The sequence below is a fragment of the Schistocerca serialis genome, chromosome 1 (genome assembly GCF_023864345.2).
Source record: "Schistocerca serialis cubense isolate TAMUIC-IGC-003099 chromosome 1, iqSchSeri2.2, whole genome shotgun sequence".
Lineage (NCBI taxonomy): Eukaryota > Metazoa > Arthropoda > Insecta > Orthoptera > Acrididae > Schistocerca > Schistocerca serialis.
Genome location: NC_064638.1, coordinates 293,069,021 through 293,084,052, shown reverse-complemented (window position 1 = coordinate 293,084,052; position 15,032 = coordinate 293,069,021). Strand labels below are relative to the sequence as shown.

General features: G+C 36.2%; 1 protein-coding gene across 1 annotated transcript in view; it reads right to left on the bottom strand.

The window, feature by feature from the left end:
• LOC126468927 (calcineurin-binding protein cabin-1-like) overlaps positions 1 to 15,032 on the bottom strand; it is a 260,620-nt gene that overhangs the window by 210,232 nt on the left and 35,356 nt on the right. Inside the window, exon 2 of the mRNA XM_050096590.1 lies at positions 4,913 to 5,026. Within this exon, the coding sequence (XP_049952547.1) occupies positions 4,913 to 5,026 (114 nt within the window). The remainder of the gene's footprint in view (positions 1 to 4,912; positions 5,027 to 15,032) is intronic.

Genomic DNA, 15,032 nt, shown 5'->3' with positions numbered 1-15,032 from the left:
GATTTACTGTTCACCACATACACCTCAATTTTTTTCACAACACTGGAAGTTCTCCTTAATGGGATCAATGCATCACAATGAACGAACAAGCTCATACTGCTCCAAACAAAATGACACCCTTAACGCCAACATGTAATCAATTCATAAATTTACCCATAAAAATAGTAAAACATTCAATAATTTGTCAAATAATCTAGACTGTAATGATCCAACACAGGAACACATTGACTGTCATCTGTGGGATGAGGTAACTGTGAGACAGGGATAGAAAATCTTGTTGCTTCCATAGCAAAGGAAATCCATAGGAACAGAAAAGTGTTTTCCTGAGGCCACCTGCAACATTTCATAAATCAATGTGCATTGTACTTTGAATACACTAAATAGAACCAATACTGTCAGATACAGTGCTGTGGCATATTGACTGAAGAGGTATAATCTAAAACAATGTCCAGAAAATTGCTGAAGCATACATGGATAAAATAAACACCAGCTTAGACTTGTTGCATGCAAATATAGCAAGGGGAGTGAGAGTAGTGAGATAAGGGCCATAGAGCATTCTCATTATTTCTCAATACTCAAGATAAGATGTGTCAAACACAGTTTATCCTCGGTAAACTACTTAATGGTACAACAACTGCACCTATACATATTGAATGAACACAAGATTCAGTTACAGAGGAAAAGTATTCCTTTGTCATGCAGAAGGAACCCTCAAAAATTTAGTTCAGAACTATATACTATACAGCAGAGCATTACGAAACTAGCTATTAACGAAAATATTGTATTGTTACCAATAACAAAAATCACTTTCAATTCAAGTTCACTGGTACCGTAGACTGCAATGGTGCATCATGGGCTAGACTGTGTTTGTGATGGCAGGATGGAACAGAGACAGTGTTTGCAAGCTTGTGAGTTCTAGCAACCCATGTTCGTCACATCAGTTTACTGTTGCTGCCAATTGAATCCAATGTTGCCAGATACAGATAGGTTTCCCGTGGCATCGAATATGAAATGGTCATTTTTAAACTGGTGACACTGGACATTTTTATATTAATTTCGATTGTATGATGCACCTGAGTTTTGGAGGCAATTTTTTGAAGAAAAAAGTGTATTTTGTAGTCTGTAAAATATGGTAAGTAATGATCTAGTACTTCTGTAAAAAATCCCAGAAGCTGATAACACTGTGAACAAGATATCCAGAAATTACTTGGCAAATACCAAGATGCATTATCACAATAAGCATATGAATTACATGAATCATATTCAGCAGCTAGGGAATAGATCAAACTCAACATTTTTTAGCTTTGATTTGTCCTATCATCTTACTCTCTCAGTATCAATAAAGTCAGTAAGATCATACTTGTGCCACACGATAGTAACTAATGTTTTTATTCTTTAACATCGATTGATGTTCCTTTTTCATTATAAAGTTTCTGTAGCTGTTGGTGCATAAAGAACTCACATTTTTTTATATCTATTTTCTATATTGTGTAGCTGACAAGTCCATTTTAGTCAAGAAACAACTGACCCCCTAGTGAAATACAGTAATGCACCATTAAACAGCACTACATCAGAAACAATTTGCCACATTAGATGTGATGATAAATTATTTGCTGAAGACCACTATTCTGTAGACACCAAATTGCTAATATAATACAGAGAATTACTTAAAATAAGGAAAAATCTCAGCAATAAAGACAACTCAACAACACTTAATTCAGGATAGCTTAAAAGTGGAGAACATGCCATACTTGAATAAAATATATTTCATTCATAGTTCCATGCCACTCAAAGCATGTTTGAAACACACAAAATAAATGAGCAAATATGATTATTTTAAAAACAGACTAATGACACAAACAATGCAATATCTACAGCAATCCATAACGTGGTGCATGAACTACATGGAAAGTGAATGATATTCTTATTCCAAAGTTCCTCTTGGCAGAAAAAAAAGTGTGTGAAGGAATATTAAGTGTAAATAATGACAAGCCTCCTGAAAGCTTAATGGTATTTCGGTCTTGAGGCTGAGCTGGTCAATTCATGTAGTGAACTGTTTTCTAAACTAGAGCTAATGTATGAAAAGAATGGTCTTTCATTGAATTGCAGTGCAGTGTACAAGAAGATGTGTTCAGTACAAAAAAAATCCTTCTATGATAAACAGCGAGCAACACACATGAACCAGTTGAATTGTACAAATGCCACCCTCATGAACTTAGTATACAGTACTTGATAAATTACTCTTTTGAAAAGCGGAACAAAAATAAGATCATAGCTAGCATATTCTTAATCCTTTGAGGCAATCACTTTTATGTTGACACATTACATAAATTGTTGCCACTGTCTATGAACAATAAAAGAAGGACATTAAAACACCTGGCTATCTCCAAGTAATCTATCTCCAATCTGCTAATTGTTGTCCTTCATATTAGATGCAGTAAATGATCACAAATGCCACTTAAACCAATTGGCAATTCTTGTTTCTTTGTTCAATGCCACAGCACAATTTACAATTCAACTTTCAAACATCAGGTGACTATACATGTACAGGCAACAAAAGTGGACTGCAGTAGTACTGTCTTCTATGGCATAGTTTGATGTAGCAATACTGTAGCAACAAAATATTCAACTTACTTCTTTCCAAGGTACTGTCATTGTTTTTGAAAGTCCCTAATGTAAAGAAAACTGTGTGAATCTAAAATGCAAACGAAAAGCACACAAACTCATAGTCTTGAAACTCAAACTTTAGATATACACATTACATTGTCTCAACTACCAAGAACAGTTAACGTAAAAGACCACATTAAAGTGAATAAAAATATATAATTTATCTTCCTCGCCGACAGAGCTCTCCACATAACAGATATATGAACAGCAACTACACTAAAAAAGTATGGAACCAAGCAAGCTTGGTGTTTCAAATAATATACAAAAGGAAACTACCTCATTATATATATATATTTTTTTTCTTTTTTCAGCTCTTAGGTTCATCTGGAAGAGAACTTCTGGCTAAAATCAAAGTAAGGAACATCAAGACAATATTATGGAAAGAGAAGAAGATGAAGATGAGATGGGAGGTGCAATACTGTGAGAAGGATTTGACGGAATATTAAGACTAACTAGAAAGAAGCCCCCTGGAGTAAATGATATTCCATTAGAATTAGGACATATTTGGAACAAAACTTTTCCACCAGATATGCACGATATACGAGATATGTGGAGTACTCACCAACTTCAAGAAGAATGTAATAATTTCGATTCTAAGGAAGATGGTGTTGATAGGTATCAACATTAAAAATCCGTTACTTTCACAACAGTACGGTGAATTATTTACAAAAGAATGGAAAAACTGGTAGAAGGTGATCTCAGGGAAGATCAGTTTGAGCTCACGCGAAAGTAGGAAAATGTGAGGCCATACCGACTTATTTTAGATAGATAAAAGAAAGCCAAAAACATAGTTATAACATTAGAAAAAGCTCCTGCAATGACGAGAAGAATATTCTCTCTGACATTTTGGTAGCAGGAATAAAATAAGAGGAATAAAAGGTTATTTACAGCTTACACAGAAACCAGATGTAATTATATTAGTCAAAGGATATACACAGGAAGCAATAGTTAAGAAGGGACAGAGACTTGCGTTGCAGTTTGCCCCTCATGTAATTCAACCTGTACACTGGGCAAGCTGTGTAGAAAACTAAAGAGAAATCTGGAAAGCGAATTACAGTTCAGGGAGAAGAAACAAAATCTGCGAGGTTTGTTAATGACATTTTAATTCTGCCAGAGAAGGCAAAGGACTTGGAAAAGCAGGTGAACGGAATGGTAGCGTCTTGAAAACAGGTTTTAAGGTGAAATCAACAAAAGTAAAACACAACTCATCGAATGTACTCTAGTTAAATCAGGTGATGCTGTCAGAATTAGATTAGGATAAGATACTAAAGACAGTAGGTTTATTTTGTTATTTGGGAGGCAAAATGAGTGGTTGTGTCTGAAGTTGAGAGGATACAAAATGCAGGCTGGCGTAAGCATGAAAAACATTTACAATAAAGAGGAACTTGTTAACACTGAACATAAATTTAAATGTTATTGGCATCCAATAAACAGTTCCAACAGGAAGAGAATGAAAGCTTTTGATACGTAGCTTTTGAGATGTAGCAGGACATTGTGATGACTAAACTGCTAGATCACATGGCTAGTGAGTATGTAATGAACTGAAGTGGAGAATAACTTGCCTACAGCATTTCCTTATCTCCACAGGGATCCTGAGTACAATTAATCTCAACTGCTGTATACAATAACTGACTGCCTCTTGTGTTTACATTTAACCACCTTTTTCTTTTTAACTCATGAGAGGACTTAACTGATATCAAATAGAATAATATGTATAATGCCTATGCCTTCCCCCAATAAAAGTAGGACAATTTATGGTCACACACTACATTAAAATACTAGCAGAAATATTTCATATTTGGTCAGTGGTTGAAGTTATTACAAAATCTTCTTCAAATCAGAAAAATATTTATAATGACAATCACAAACAGATTAATTACTTTGATAACTATGCACCATAGAAGTTTCTGCACAACTTTCAGTTACTTTACAAACATGTAATATCTCACTTAAGAATGTAACTTACTTAGGGAAAATCAGATGTGAAATGTACAAAGGACACAATTCAAACAAACAGCTTGAAATTGCTTCAAAATTAAACAACAAAATGTTATTTGAAGAACAAAAAGAATATTAACTATTAGAGAAAGAACAAATTACATGTGCATGCACACACACAACCGCGCGCGCGCCCCCCTCGCCCGCCCGCGCGCACACACACACACACACACACACACACACACACACACACACACACACACACACACACACACACAAAGAAGATAAAAATACAAAAAATACAAACCTCGGCTAAAATATCACTATTAAGAAGGTCTTCCAGAATTATCTGTGCATCTTTCAATTTCTTTTCTTGAACAAGTTTCAGTGCATTATTGTATTCTGAAAATGCTGCTTGCTCCTGTAAAAGATGAAAGAATAATGCAAGTACTTTGACTGTGAATTCCGTAAACACTTAAATTCCCCCCCCCCCCATTAAATTACAGCTAACGAGTGTAATTACACATATATCCACATCACACAGAACAAAATGCATTGTTTCTTCCTAACCCTTTCCCATTCTTTCCTTCTCTCAGCTAAAGAGATTGAATACCAGAGTAACAAACCTAAATATACAATGAGGAAATGTTAAATTTAGTGTTCTGCAACATTTCGAGCTTGAGAGATAAACATAAATGATGTAAAAACATAAATGATGTACCAAAGACATTGGAGGACTCTTCAAAACAGTTTGCTGATGAGAACACATCCACTTGAGAGACAGCCAGGAAAATAGAGCAATAGGCTTACAACTGGCTAACAGTAAGGGCTTAACATTGAAATAGAATAATTTATGTAGTGGAATCCCCTAACATGTTTCATAGTTTATGTATGATGTATGTTCATAATCTGCGTCAAAATAACCATTCTACATCTACATCTACACTCTGCGAACCACCATGAGATGTACAGAAGAGGGTATATCCCACTGTCCCAGTTATAATGGTTTCTTCCTGTTCCATTCACATATGGAGCACAAGAAGAATGATTATTGGAATGCCTCTGTGTGTGCAGTAATTATTCTAGTCTTATTCTCATGATCCATATGTGAGCAATAAATAGGGATTTTTAGTATATCCCTTGAGTAATAATTTAAAGCTGGTTCTTGAAACTTTGTTAATAGACTTTCTTGGGGTAGTTTATGTCTGTCTTCAAAAGTCTGCCAGTTCAGTTCCTTCAGTATCTCTGCGACACTCTCCCACAGATTAAACAAACCTGTGACCATTCGTGCCGCCCTTCTCTGGATATGTTCGATATCCCCTGTTAGTTCTATCTGGTACGGGTCTCATACACTTGAGCAATATTCTAGAACCGTCACACAAGTGATATGTAAGCAATTTCTTTTGCAGACTGACTGCACTTCTCCAGTATTCTATCAATAAACTGAAGGCTACCACCTGCTTTACCTACGACTGAACCATATCTCTCCTGGTATTTGTATGAGCTGGCTGATTCCAACCGTGACTCACTGATATTACAGTCATGGAATACTACGTTTTTCATTCTTTGAAGTGCACAATTTACATTTCTGACCACATAGTGCAAGTTGTCAATCTCTGCACCACAATGAAATCTTATCAAGATCTGACTGAATATTCATGCAGCTTCTCCCAGATAGTACTTCAGTACAGATAACTGCATCAGCTGCAAAAAGCCTGATTTCATTATTAATATAGTCTGCAAGGTCATTATACAACATGAACAGCAAGGGTTCCAACACAATTCCCTGGGGCACATTCGAAGTTACTTCTACACCTGAAAATGACTCTCCACCCCAGATAACATATGTGTCCTCCCTACCAAAAGTTCTTTAAGGCTTGTACATTATCTAATACACGCTTTTTGAATTTATCTTGCAGTTTTGGTTTTTATGATGAAAAGTGCTTTAAGCGTGTTTAAATACAGGGTAAATGTAAACATTAGGCTCCACTACAGATCAATTTGTTACCAAAACCTTAATTTGCCATTCACATTCGTTGGCTGCACCAATTCCCAACTTCATTGCAACCTTTCACCCTAACCTATACCTTAGGTTACACTACATATCACTCTGTCACCACAATCAAATTTAGTGGGCAGAGGGGGGGGGGGGGGGGGGGGGGGGGGGGCTCCATTATCACTCTCCAAGTACTTGATCTTACAAAAAACCATATTGTGCAATTCCATACAAATTAAAGTGACACATAGTAGATTGCTAGATACACATTAATGATATTGTACCTGAAATTCCTACGTATCCAGATGGACAACAAGTAGATGTGGCACCAGTATAGGAAGAAGTTTACCAAGAGGCTCAGTTCTGCTTGCTTTTCACTCAGAAATATCTCTCACTGTGTTGACGTGCAGCAGGATTGCTAGCATACTTTCACTTAATAACAAACATTTGCACAATCTTGGGGTGAAATGTAGCCAATGTCAAGGAAATATTTGTTCTTTATAAGTTATTACATTGTATTTAAATATTCACTAACTGAACACTCTTTCCAGGGACTTAAGGAAACTTACACTATACTCTTTACTCCCTAATGGTATTTGTACTTAAAAGTAAGAGTGAATTTAGGATGAATTGTGAAATTCACAACCACAACACTAGAATTGAAGTATTTTCCACATGGATTGTCAGTTACCTTCTAGGGCTCAAAATGGAGTTTTACATTTGGTGTAAATACGTTTAACAGGGTGCCATCAGACATCACGCAGGAAATATAGCTATTCAATCATCATCAATATGATTAAACAATGAGATTAATCGTGGAAATTAAATAAATTACACACTGGCAGCAGTGATTTTTTGTTTGTACATGTTAACTACATGTCTGAATTCACTTAGCACCCGGACAAAGTATATGTGCTGAATTTGGTAGTACAATAACATTGTTTTATTTGTTAATTCAACAATTGTCACAGCCTCGTCAAACTAGCCCTTTAAGTATGTAAATGGCTATAGATACAAAATTACAACAAATAGCTAAAACATTACAAGCACTGCCCACAAAAAGACTGAGTACTTCATGGTGCTGTTGCAAGTATGTTACACCAGACAGAAAGTGTGTAAGAGAGGCAGAAACGAATTAGGGCTCATTCTAGCAACAATATGTGCATAAATAGGGAAATCAACTAACATACACAATTTTGCTAATTGTTATGGTCTGACCTAGGAGAGGGGGGGGGGGGGGGGGGGTGAGGGCTAGACCTGGGGGTATGACGTATGTTTAATATTTTGGAAGACAAATGGCAACTTTTAACAACCATGTTAGAAACCTGCGTAATACTAAATGTAAAACCATTTTCTTGAAAGAAAAACAGTCAAATACACTACTTTTTTTTCTTTCATTCAGTGCTTGGGAGGGAGGACCAGGTGACTTTTTTTTTTGGGGGGGGGGGGGGGGGGTGGAGGGTGGAGCTCTCCTTTGCCCATGGACAGGGGCACCTTTGGGTCTGGCACCTGGAAACTATCATCTGCTGGCTGACTGTAAGGGGCTGTTCAAAACATGTGTCGCGACACAGACATGGGCGGAAACGGCAGCATTGTCTTATGGTACACCTGCTTTTCCATGGATCCAGTGGTATCTCCTGCATTCTTGCTTGCTGGATAACTCCCCAACAGCCCTAGCATCTTCCTACAGAATAACTGTCCATGCAAAAAGAACAGAATTGTGCAACAATTGTTTGAGGAGCATAATAGTGAACTTACATTGGTGTATTGTCTATTATTATTTCTTTCCTTTCTCAGACATTATGTCTGGTTAAAAATGGAAAGTGAAGTGGACCTTGATCAAGCGTGACTTCCTTTTAACTGTATGGTATATGTTACATTGCATATAGGAACTTTCAGGTAATTGAACATGTATCAATAATTACAGATTTCTGTAGTTGTATATATATATATATATATATATATATATATATATATATATATGTTTGGATGTAGCTGTATTATGTTGATACTGGTGGATATTGTGTGGTATGACTCCTGTAGTTGATAGTATAATTGGTACAATGTCAACTTTATCCTGATTCCACATGTCCTTGACTTCCTCAGCCAGTTGGATGTATTTTTCAATTTTTTCCATTAGTTGTGTTAATTTCTTCTTTTTATTGGTGAGTATGATGTCAGGTTTGTTATGTGGTGTTGTTTTATCTTTTATAATGGTTCTGTTCCAGTATAATTTGTATTCATCATTCTCCAATACATTTTGTGGTGCATACTTGTATGTGGGAACGTGTTGTTTTATTAGTTTATGTTGTATGGCAAGCTGTTATTTTTGCTACATTGTCATGTCTTCTGGTGTATTCTGTATTTGCTAGTATTGTACATCCGCTTGTGATGTGACCTACTGTTTCTATTTGTTATTTGCAAAGACTGCATTTATCTGTTGTGGTATCTGGATCTATAATAATGTGCTTGCTGTAATATCTGGTGTTTATTGTTTGATCCTGTATCGCAATCATGAATCCTTCCGTCTCACTGAATATATTGCCTTTTCTTAGGCATGTGTTGGATGCGTCTTGATCGATGTGTGGCTGTGTTAGATGATACGGATGCTTGCCATGTAGTGTTTTCTTTTTCCAATTTACTTTCTTCATATCTGTTGATGTTATGTGATCTAAAGGGTTGTAGAAGTGGTTATGAAATTGCAATGGTGTAGCCAATGTATTTATATGAGTGATTGCTTTGTGTGTTTTGCTAGTTTCTGCTCGTTCTATAAAGAATTTTCTTAAATTGTCTACCTGTCCATAATGTAGGTTTTTTATGTCGATAAATCCCCTTCCTCCTTCCTTTCTGCTTAATGTTAATCTTTCTGTTGCTGAATGTATGTGATGTATTCTATATTTGTGGCATTGTGATAGTGTAAGTGTATCGAGTGCTTCTAGTTCTGTGTTACTCCATTTCACTACTTCAAATGAATAGGTCAATATTGGTATAGCATAAGTATTTATAGCTTTTATCTTATTTATAGCTTTTGTCTTGTTTCTTGCTGTCAATTCTGTTTTCAGTATTTTTGTTAGTCTTTGTCTATATTTTTTTCTTTTAGTTCTTCTTTAATATTTGTATTATCTATTCCTATTTTTTGTCTGTATCCTGGATATTTATAGGCATCTGTTTTTTCCATCGCTTTTATGCAGTCGCTGTGGTTATCCAATATGTAATCTTCTTGTTTAGTGTGTTTTCCCTTAACAATACTATTTTTCTTACATTTGTCTGTTCCAAAAGCCATATTTATATCACAAGCAGACAAAAATGTCTGCTTGTGTCTGTGTATGTGCGGATGGATGTGTGTGTGTGTGTGTGTGTGTGTGTGTGTGTGTGTGTGTGTGTGTGTGTGTGTGTGTGTGTGTGTGCGTGCGCGCGCGAGTGTATACCTGTCCTTTTTCCCCCCTAACGTAAGTCTTTCCGCTCCCGGGATTGGAAAGACTCCTTACCCTCTCCCTTAAAACCCACATCCTTTCGTCTTTCCCTCTCCTTCCCTCTTTCCTGATGAAGGAACCGTTTGTTGCGAAAGCTTGAATTTTGTGTGTATGTTTGTGTTTGTTTGTGTGTCTATCGACCTGCCAGCGCTTTTGTTTGGTAAGTCTCATCTTTGTTTTTAGATATATTTTTCCCACGTGAAATGTTTCCCTCTATTATATTCATATTATTATGATAAATAATTTAGTTAGATGTGAATGTGTTGAGATGAACTTCTTCAGCCAGAAATTTGCTATTTTATCTTTTCCAGGGGCTTTCCAATTGTGAGTAGAATTAATTGCTTGGGTGACTTCGTGTTGCAAAATTATCACTTCAGGCATTTGTGGTATCATCTTGTATGTGTCTGTTTCTGCTTGTATCCACCGTGCATGCCTGTTATGTTGTACCGGGTTTGACCATATGTTGCTCCAGAAGTGTTCCATGTCTGTTATGTTTGGTGGATTGTCTATTTTGATGTGTGTTATCTATTGTCTGATAAAATTTCTTCTGGTTTGTGTTGAATGTTTGGTTTTGTTTCCTTCTATTTTCACTTTTTTTGTATCTTCTAAGTCGTTTGGCCAATGCTTGTAATTTCTGCTTCTTTTCATCTAATTGCTCTATCGCTTCTTGTTGTGAGATTTCACCTAACCTTTTTCATTTTTTGTCTGATATTTCATTTCTTATAAATTGTGTTAGCTGTCCGATGTCTTACCTCAGTTTTTCTATTCTGATCTGTAGCCTGTCTTGCCATGCTGGTTTTGTGGGTTCCTTCTGTGTGTTGGTTGGTTCTGATCTCTGCCTAGTGTGTATATTTAGTGTAGTGAGTGCTCCTATATAAACCAGTAGTTGTAACTCTTCCCTAGCTGTATTTTCATTTATTTTGTTGTGTATGATTGTGTTGATAGTTGTTATGACTTGTGGATTATTTGGTGGTCTATGCAAGAATGGTCTAACGCCTGTATTTGTGTCTTTGTATTCTATACATGTCAGCTGAAATTTTTCTTCTATATCTAACATGTGTGTCACTTCTTGTTCTATTTGTGCTTGTTCTGGTGGCTGTCTTAAGATTTCGTTTTCCTCTGATTGTTTAATTGATGCTTGTTGTTCTTTGTTTGTTTGCTCTGGGATGTTTGAGTCCATTACTGTATATTCTTCTTCTTCTTCTTCTTCTGATTGCACATTATTTTGTTCCAGTATTTGTTGTACTTGTTGTTTGATGCTTTCTAATTCTGACTGGGGTATCCTGTTATTTTTTAGTATTACACGGATCTGATCGGCTAGTCGTCGTTCTGTTAAAAATTTTAATTCTGGGTATTATTATTATTATTATTATTATTATTATTGTGGTGTCACCGCCAGACACCACACTTGCTAGGTGGTAGCCTTTAAATCGGCCGCGGTCCATTAGTATACGCCGGACCCGCGTGTCGCCACTGTCAGTGATTGCAGACAGAGCGCCGCCACACGGCAGGTCTAGAGAGACTTACTAGCACTCGCCCCAGTTGTACAGCCGACGTTAATAGCAATGGTTCACTGACAAATACACTCTCATTTGCCGAGACGATAGTTAGCGTAGCCTTCAGCTACGTCATTTGCTACGACCTAGCAAGGCGCCATTACCAGTATATATTCAGTGTAATAATGTCTAAACAAGAGCGATGTTCTCCAATTGTGGATTAAAGTTAAGTATTCCAAGAACTACGTTCTTTTCTTTATAGGATAATTACTTTACCTTGTTCCAGACCTCACGCCAATCTGCGTGAGCTTAACGCGTGCCTTTCGGCTACCTCCGAGCGGCTTGGCTGTCTTGCCATGCCACTACAATTATTATTATTATTATTATTATTATTATTATTATTATTATCTTTCCTTTCTCAGACCTTAGGTCTGGTTCGGAATGAAAGTGACGCGGACCTTGATCAAGCGTCACTTCCTTTTAACTGTACGGTATATGTTACATTGCGTTTAGGAACTTTCGGGTAATTGAACATGTATCAATAATTACGGATTTCTGAAGTTGTATATATAAGTTTGGATGTAGCTGTATTGCATTGATGTACTGGTGGATATTGCGTGGTATGACTCCTGTAGTTGAAAGTATAATTGATATAATGTCAACTTTATCCTGATGCCACATGTCCTTGACTTCCTCAGCCAGTTGGATGTATTTTTCAATTTTTTCTCCTGTTTTCTTCTGTATATTTGCTGTATTGGGTATGGATATTTCAATCAGTTGTGTTAATTTCTTCTTTTTATTGGTGAGTATGATGTCAGGTTTGTTATGTGGCGTTGTTTTATCTGTTATAATGGTTCTGTTCCAGTATAATTTGTATTCATCATTCTCCAGTACATTTTGTGGTGTATACTTGTATGTAGGAACGTGTTGTTTTAAAAGTTTATGTTGTAAGGCAAGCTGTTGATGTATTATTTTTGCGACGTTGTCATGTCTTCTGGGGTATTCTGTATTTGCTAGTATTGTACATCCGCTTGTGATGTGATCTACTGTTTCTACTTGTTGTTTGCAAAGTCTGCATTTATCTGTTGTGGTATTGGGATCTTTAATAATATGCTTGCTGTAATATCTGGTGTTTATTGTTTGATCCTGTATTGCAATCATGAATCCTTCTGTCTCACTGTATATATTGCCTCTTCTTAGCCATGTGTTGGATGCGTCTTGATCGATGTGTGGCTGTGTTAGATGATACGGGTGCTTGCCATGTAGTGTTTTCTTTTTCCAATTTACTTTCTTTGTATCTGTTGATGTTATGTGATCTAAAGGGTTGTAGAGGTGGTTATGAAATTGTAGTGGTGTAGCCGATGTATTTATGTGGGTGATTGCTTTGTGTATTTTGCTAGTTTCTGCTCGTTCTAGAAAGAATTTTCTTAAATTGTCTACCTGTCCATAATGTAGGTTTTTTATGTCGATAAATCCCCTTCCTCCTTCCTTTCTGCTTAATGTGAATCTTTCTGTTGCTGAATGTATGTGATGTATTCTATATTTGTGGCATTGTGATCGTGTAAGTGTATTGAGTGCTTCTAGGTCTGTGATACTCCATTTCACTACTCCAAATGAGTAGGTCAATATTGGTATAGCATAGGTATTTATAGCTTTTGTCTTGTTTCTTGCTGTCAATTCTGTTTTCAGTATTTTTGTTAGTCTTTGTCTATATTTTTCTTTTAGCTCTTCCTTAATATTTCTATCATCTATTCCTATTTTTTGTCCGTATCCTAGATATTTATAGGCATCTGTTTTTTCCATCGCTTCTATGCAGTCGCTGTGGTTATCCAATATGTAATCTTCTTGTTTAGTGTGTTTTCCCTTGACTATGCTATTTTTCTTACATTTGTCTGTTCCAAAAGCCATATTTATATCATTGCTAAATACTTCTGTTATCTTTAGTAATTGGTTGAGTTGTTGATTTGTTGCTGCCAGTAGTTTTAGATCATCCATGTATAGCAAATGTGTGATTTTGTGTGGGTATGTTCCAGTAATATTGTAACCATAATTTGTATTATTTAGCATGTTGGATAGTGGGTTCAGAGCAAGGCAGAACCAGAAAGGACTTAATGAATCTCCTTGGTATATTCCACGCTTAATCTGTATTGGCTGCGATGTGATATTATTTGAATTTGTTTGGATATTAAGTGTGGTTTTCCATTTTTTCATTACTATGTTTAGGAACTGTATCAATTTAGGATCTACTTTATATATTTCCAATATTTGTAGTAACCATGAGTGGGGTACACTATCAAAAGCTTTTTGGTAATCGATGTATGCGTAGTGTAGCGACCTTTGTTTAGTTTTAGCTTGATATGTCACCTCTGCATCTATTATCAGTTGCTCTTTACATCCTCGTGCTCCTTTGCAACAGCCTTTTTGTTCTTCATTTATAATTTTGTTCTGTGTTGTATGTGTCACTGGTTTCTGTTTAATGACTGACGTTAATATTTTGTATATTGTTGGTAGGCATGTTATGGGGCGATATTTAGCTGGGTTCGCTGTGTCTGCTTGATCTTTAGGTTTCAGATAAGTTATTCCATGTGTAAGTGTATCAGGGAATGTGTATGGGTCTGCAATGTAACTGTTAAATAATTTAGTTAGATGTGAATGTGTTGAGGTGAACTTCTTTAACCAGAAATTTGCTGTTTTATCATTTCCAGGGGCTTTCCAATTGTGAGTAGAATTAATTGCTTGGGTGACTTCATGTTGCAAAATTGTCACTTCAGGCATTTGTGGTATCATCTTGTATGTGTCTGTTTCTGCTTGTATCCACCGTGCATGCCTGTTATGTTGTACCGGGTTTGACCATATGTTGCTCCAGAAGTGTTCCATGTCTGTTATGTTTGGTGGATTGTTTATTTCAATGTGTGTGTTATCTATTGTCTGGCAAAATTTCTTTTGGTTTGTGTTGAATGTTTGGTTTTGTTTCCTTCTATTTTCACTTTTTTTGTATCTTCTGAGTCGTTTGGCGAATGCTTGTAATTTCTGCTTCTTTTCGTCTAATTGCTCTGTCGCTTCTTGTTGTGAGATTTTACCTAACCTTTTTCGTTTTTTTTCCGAGATTTCATTTCTTATAAATTGTGTTAGCTGTCCGATGTCTTTTCTCAGTTTTTCTATTTTGATCTGTAGCCTGTGTTGCCATGCTGGTTTTGTGGGTTTCTTCTGTGTGTTGGTTGGTTCTGATCTCTGCCTAGTGTGTATATTTAGTGTAGTGAGTGCTCCTATATATACCAGTAATTGTAACTGTTCCATAGTTGTGTTTTCATTTATTTTGTTGTGTATGATTGTGTTGATAGTTTTTATTGTTGTTTCGACTTGTGGGTTATTTGGTGGTCTATGCAAGAATGGTCTAATGTCCGTATTTGTGTCTTTGTATTCTATATATGTTAGCTGAAATTTTTCTTCTATATCTAATAT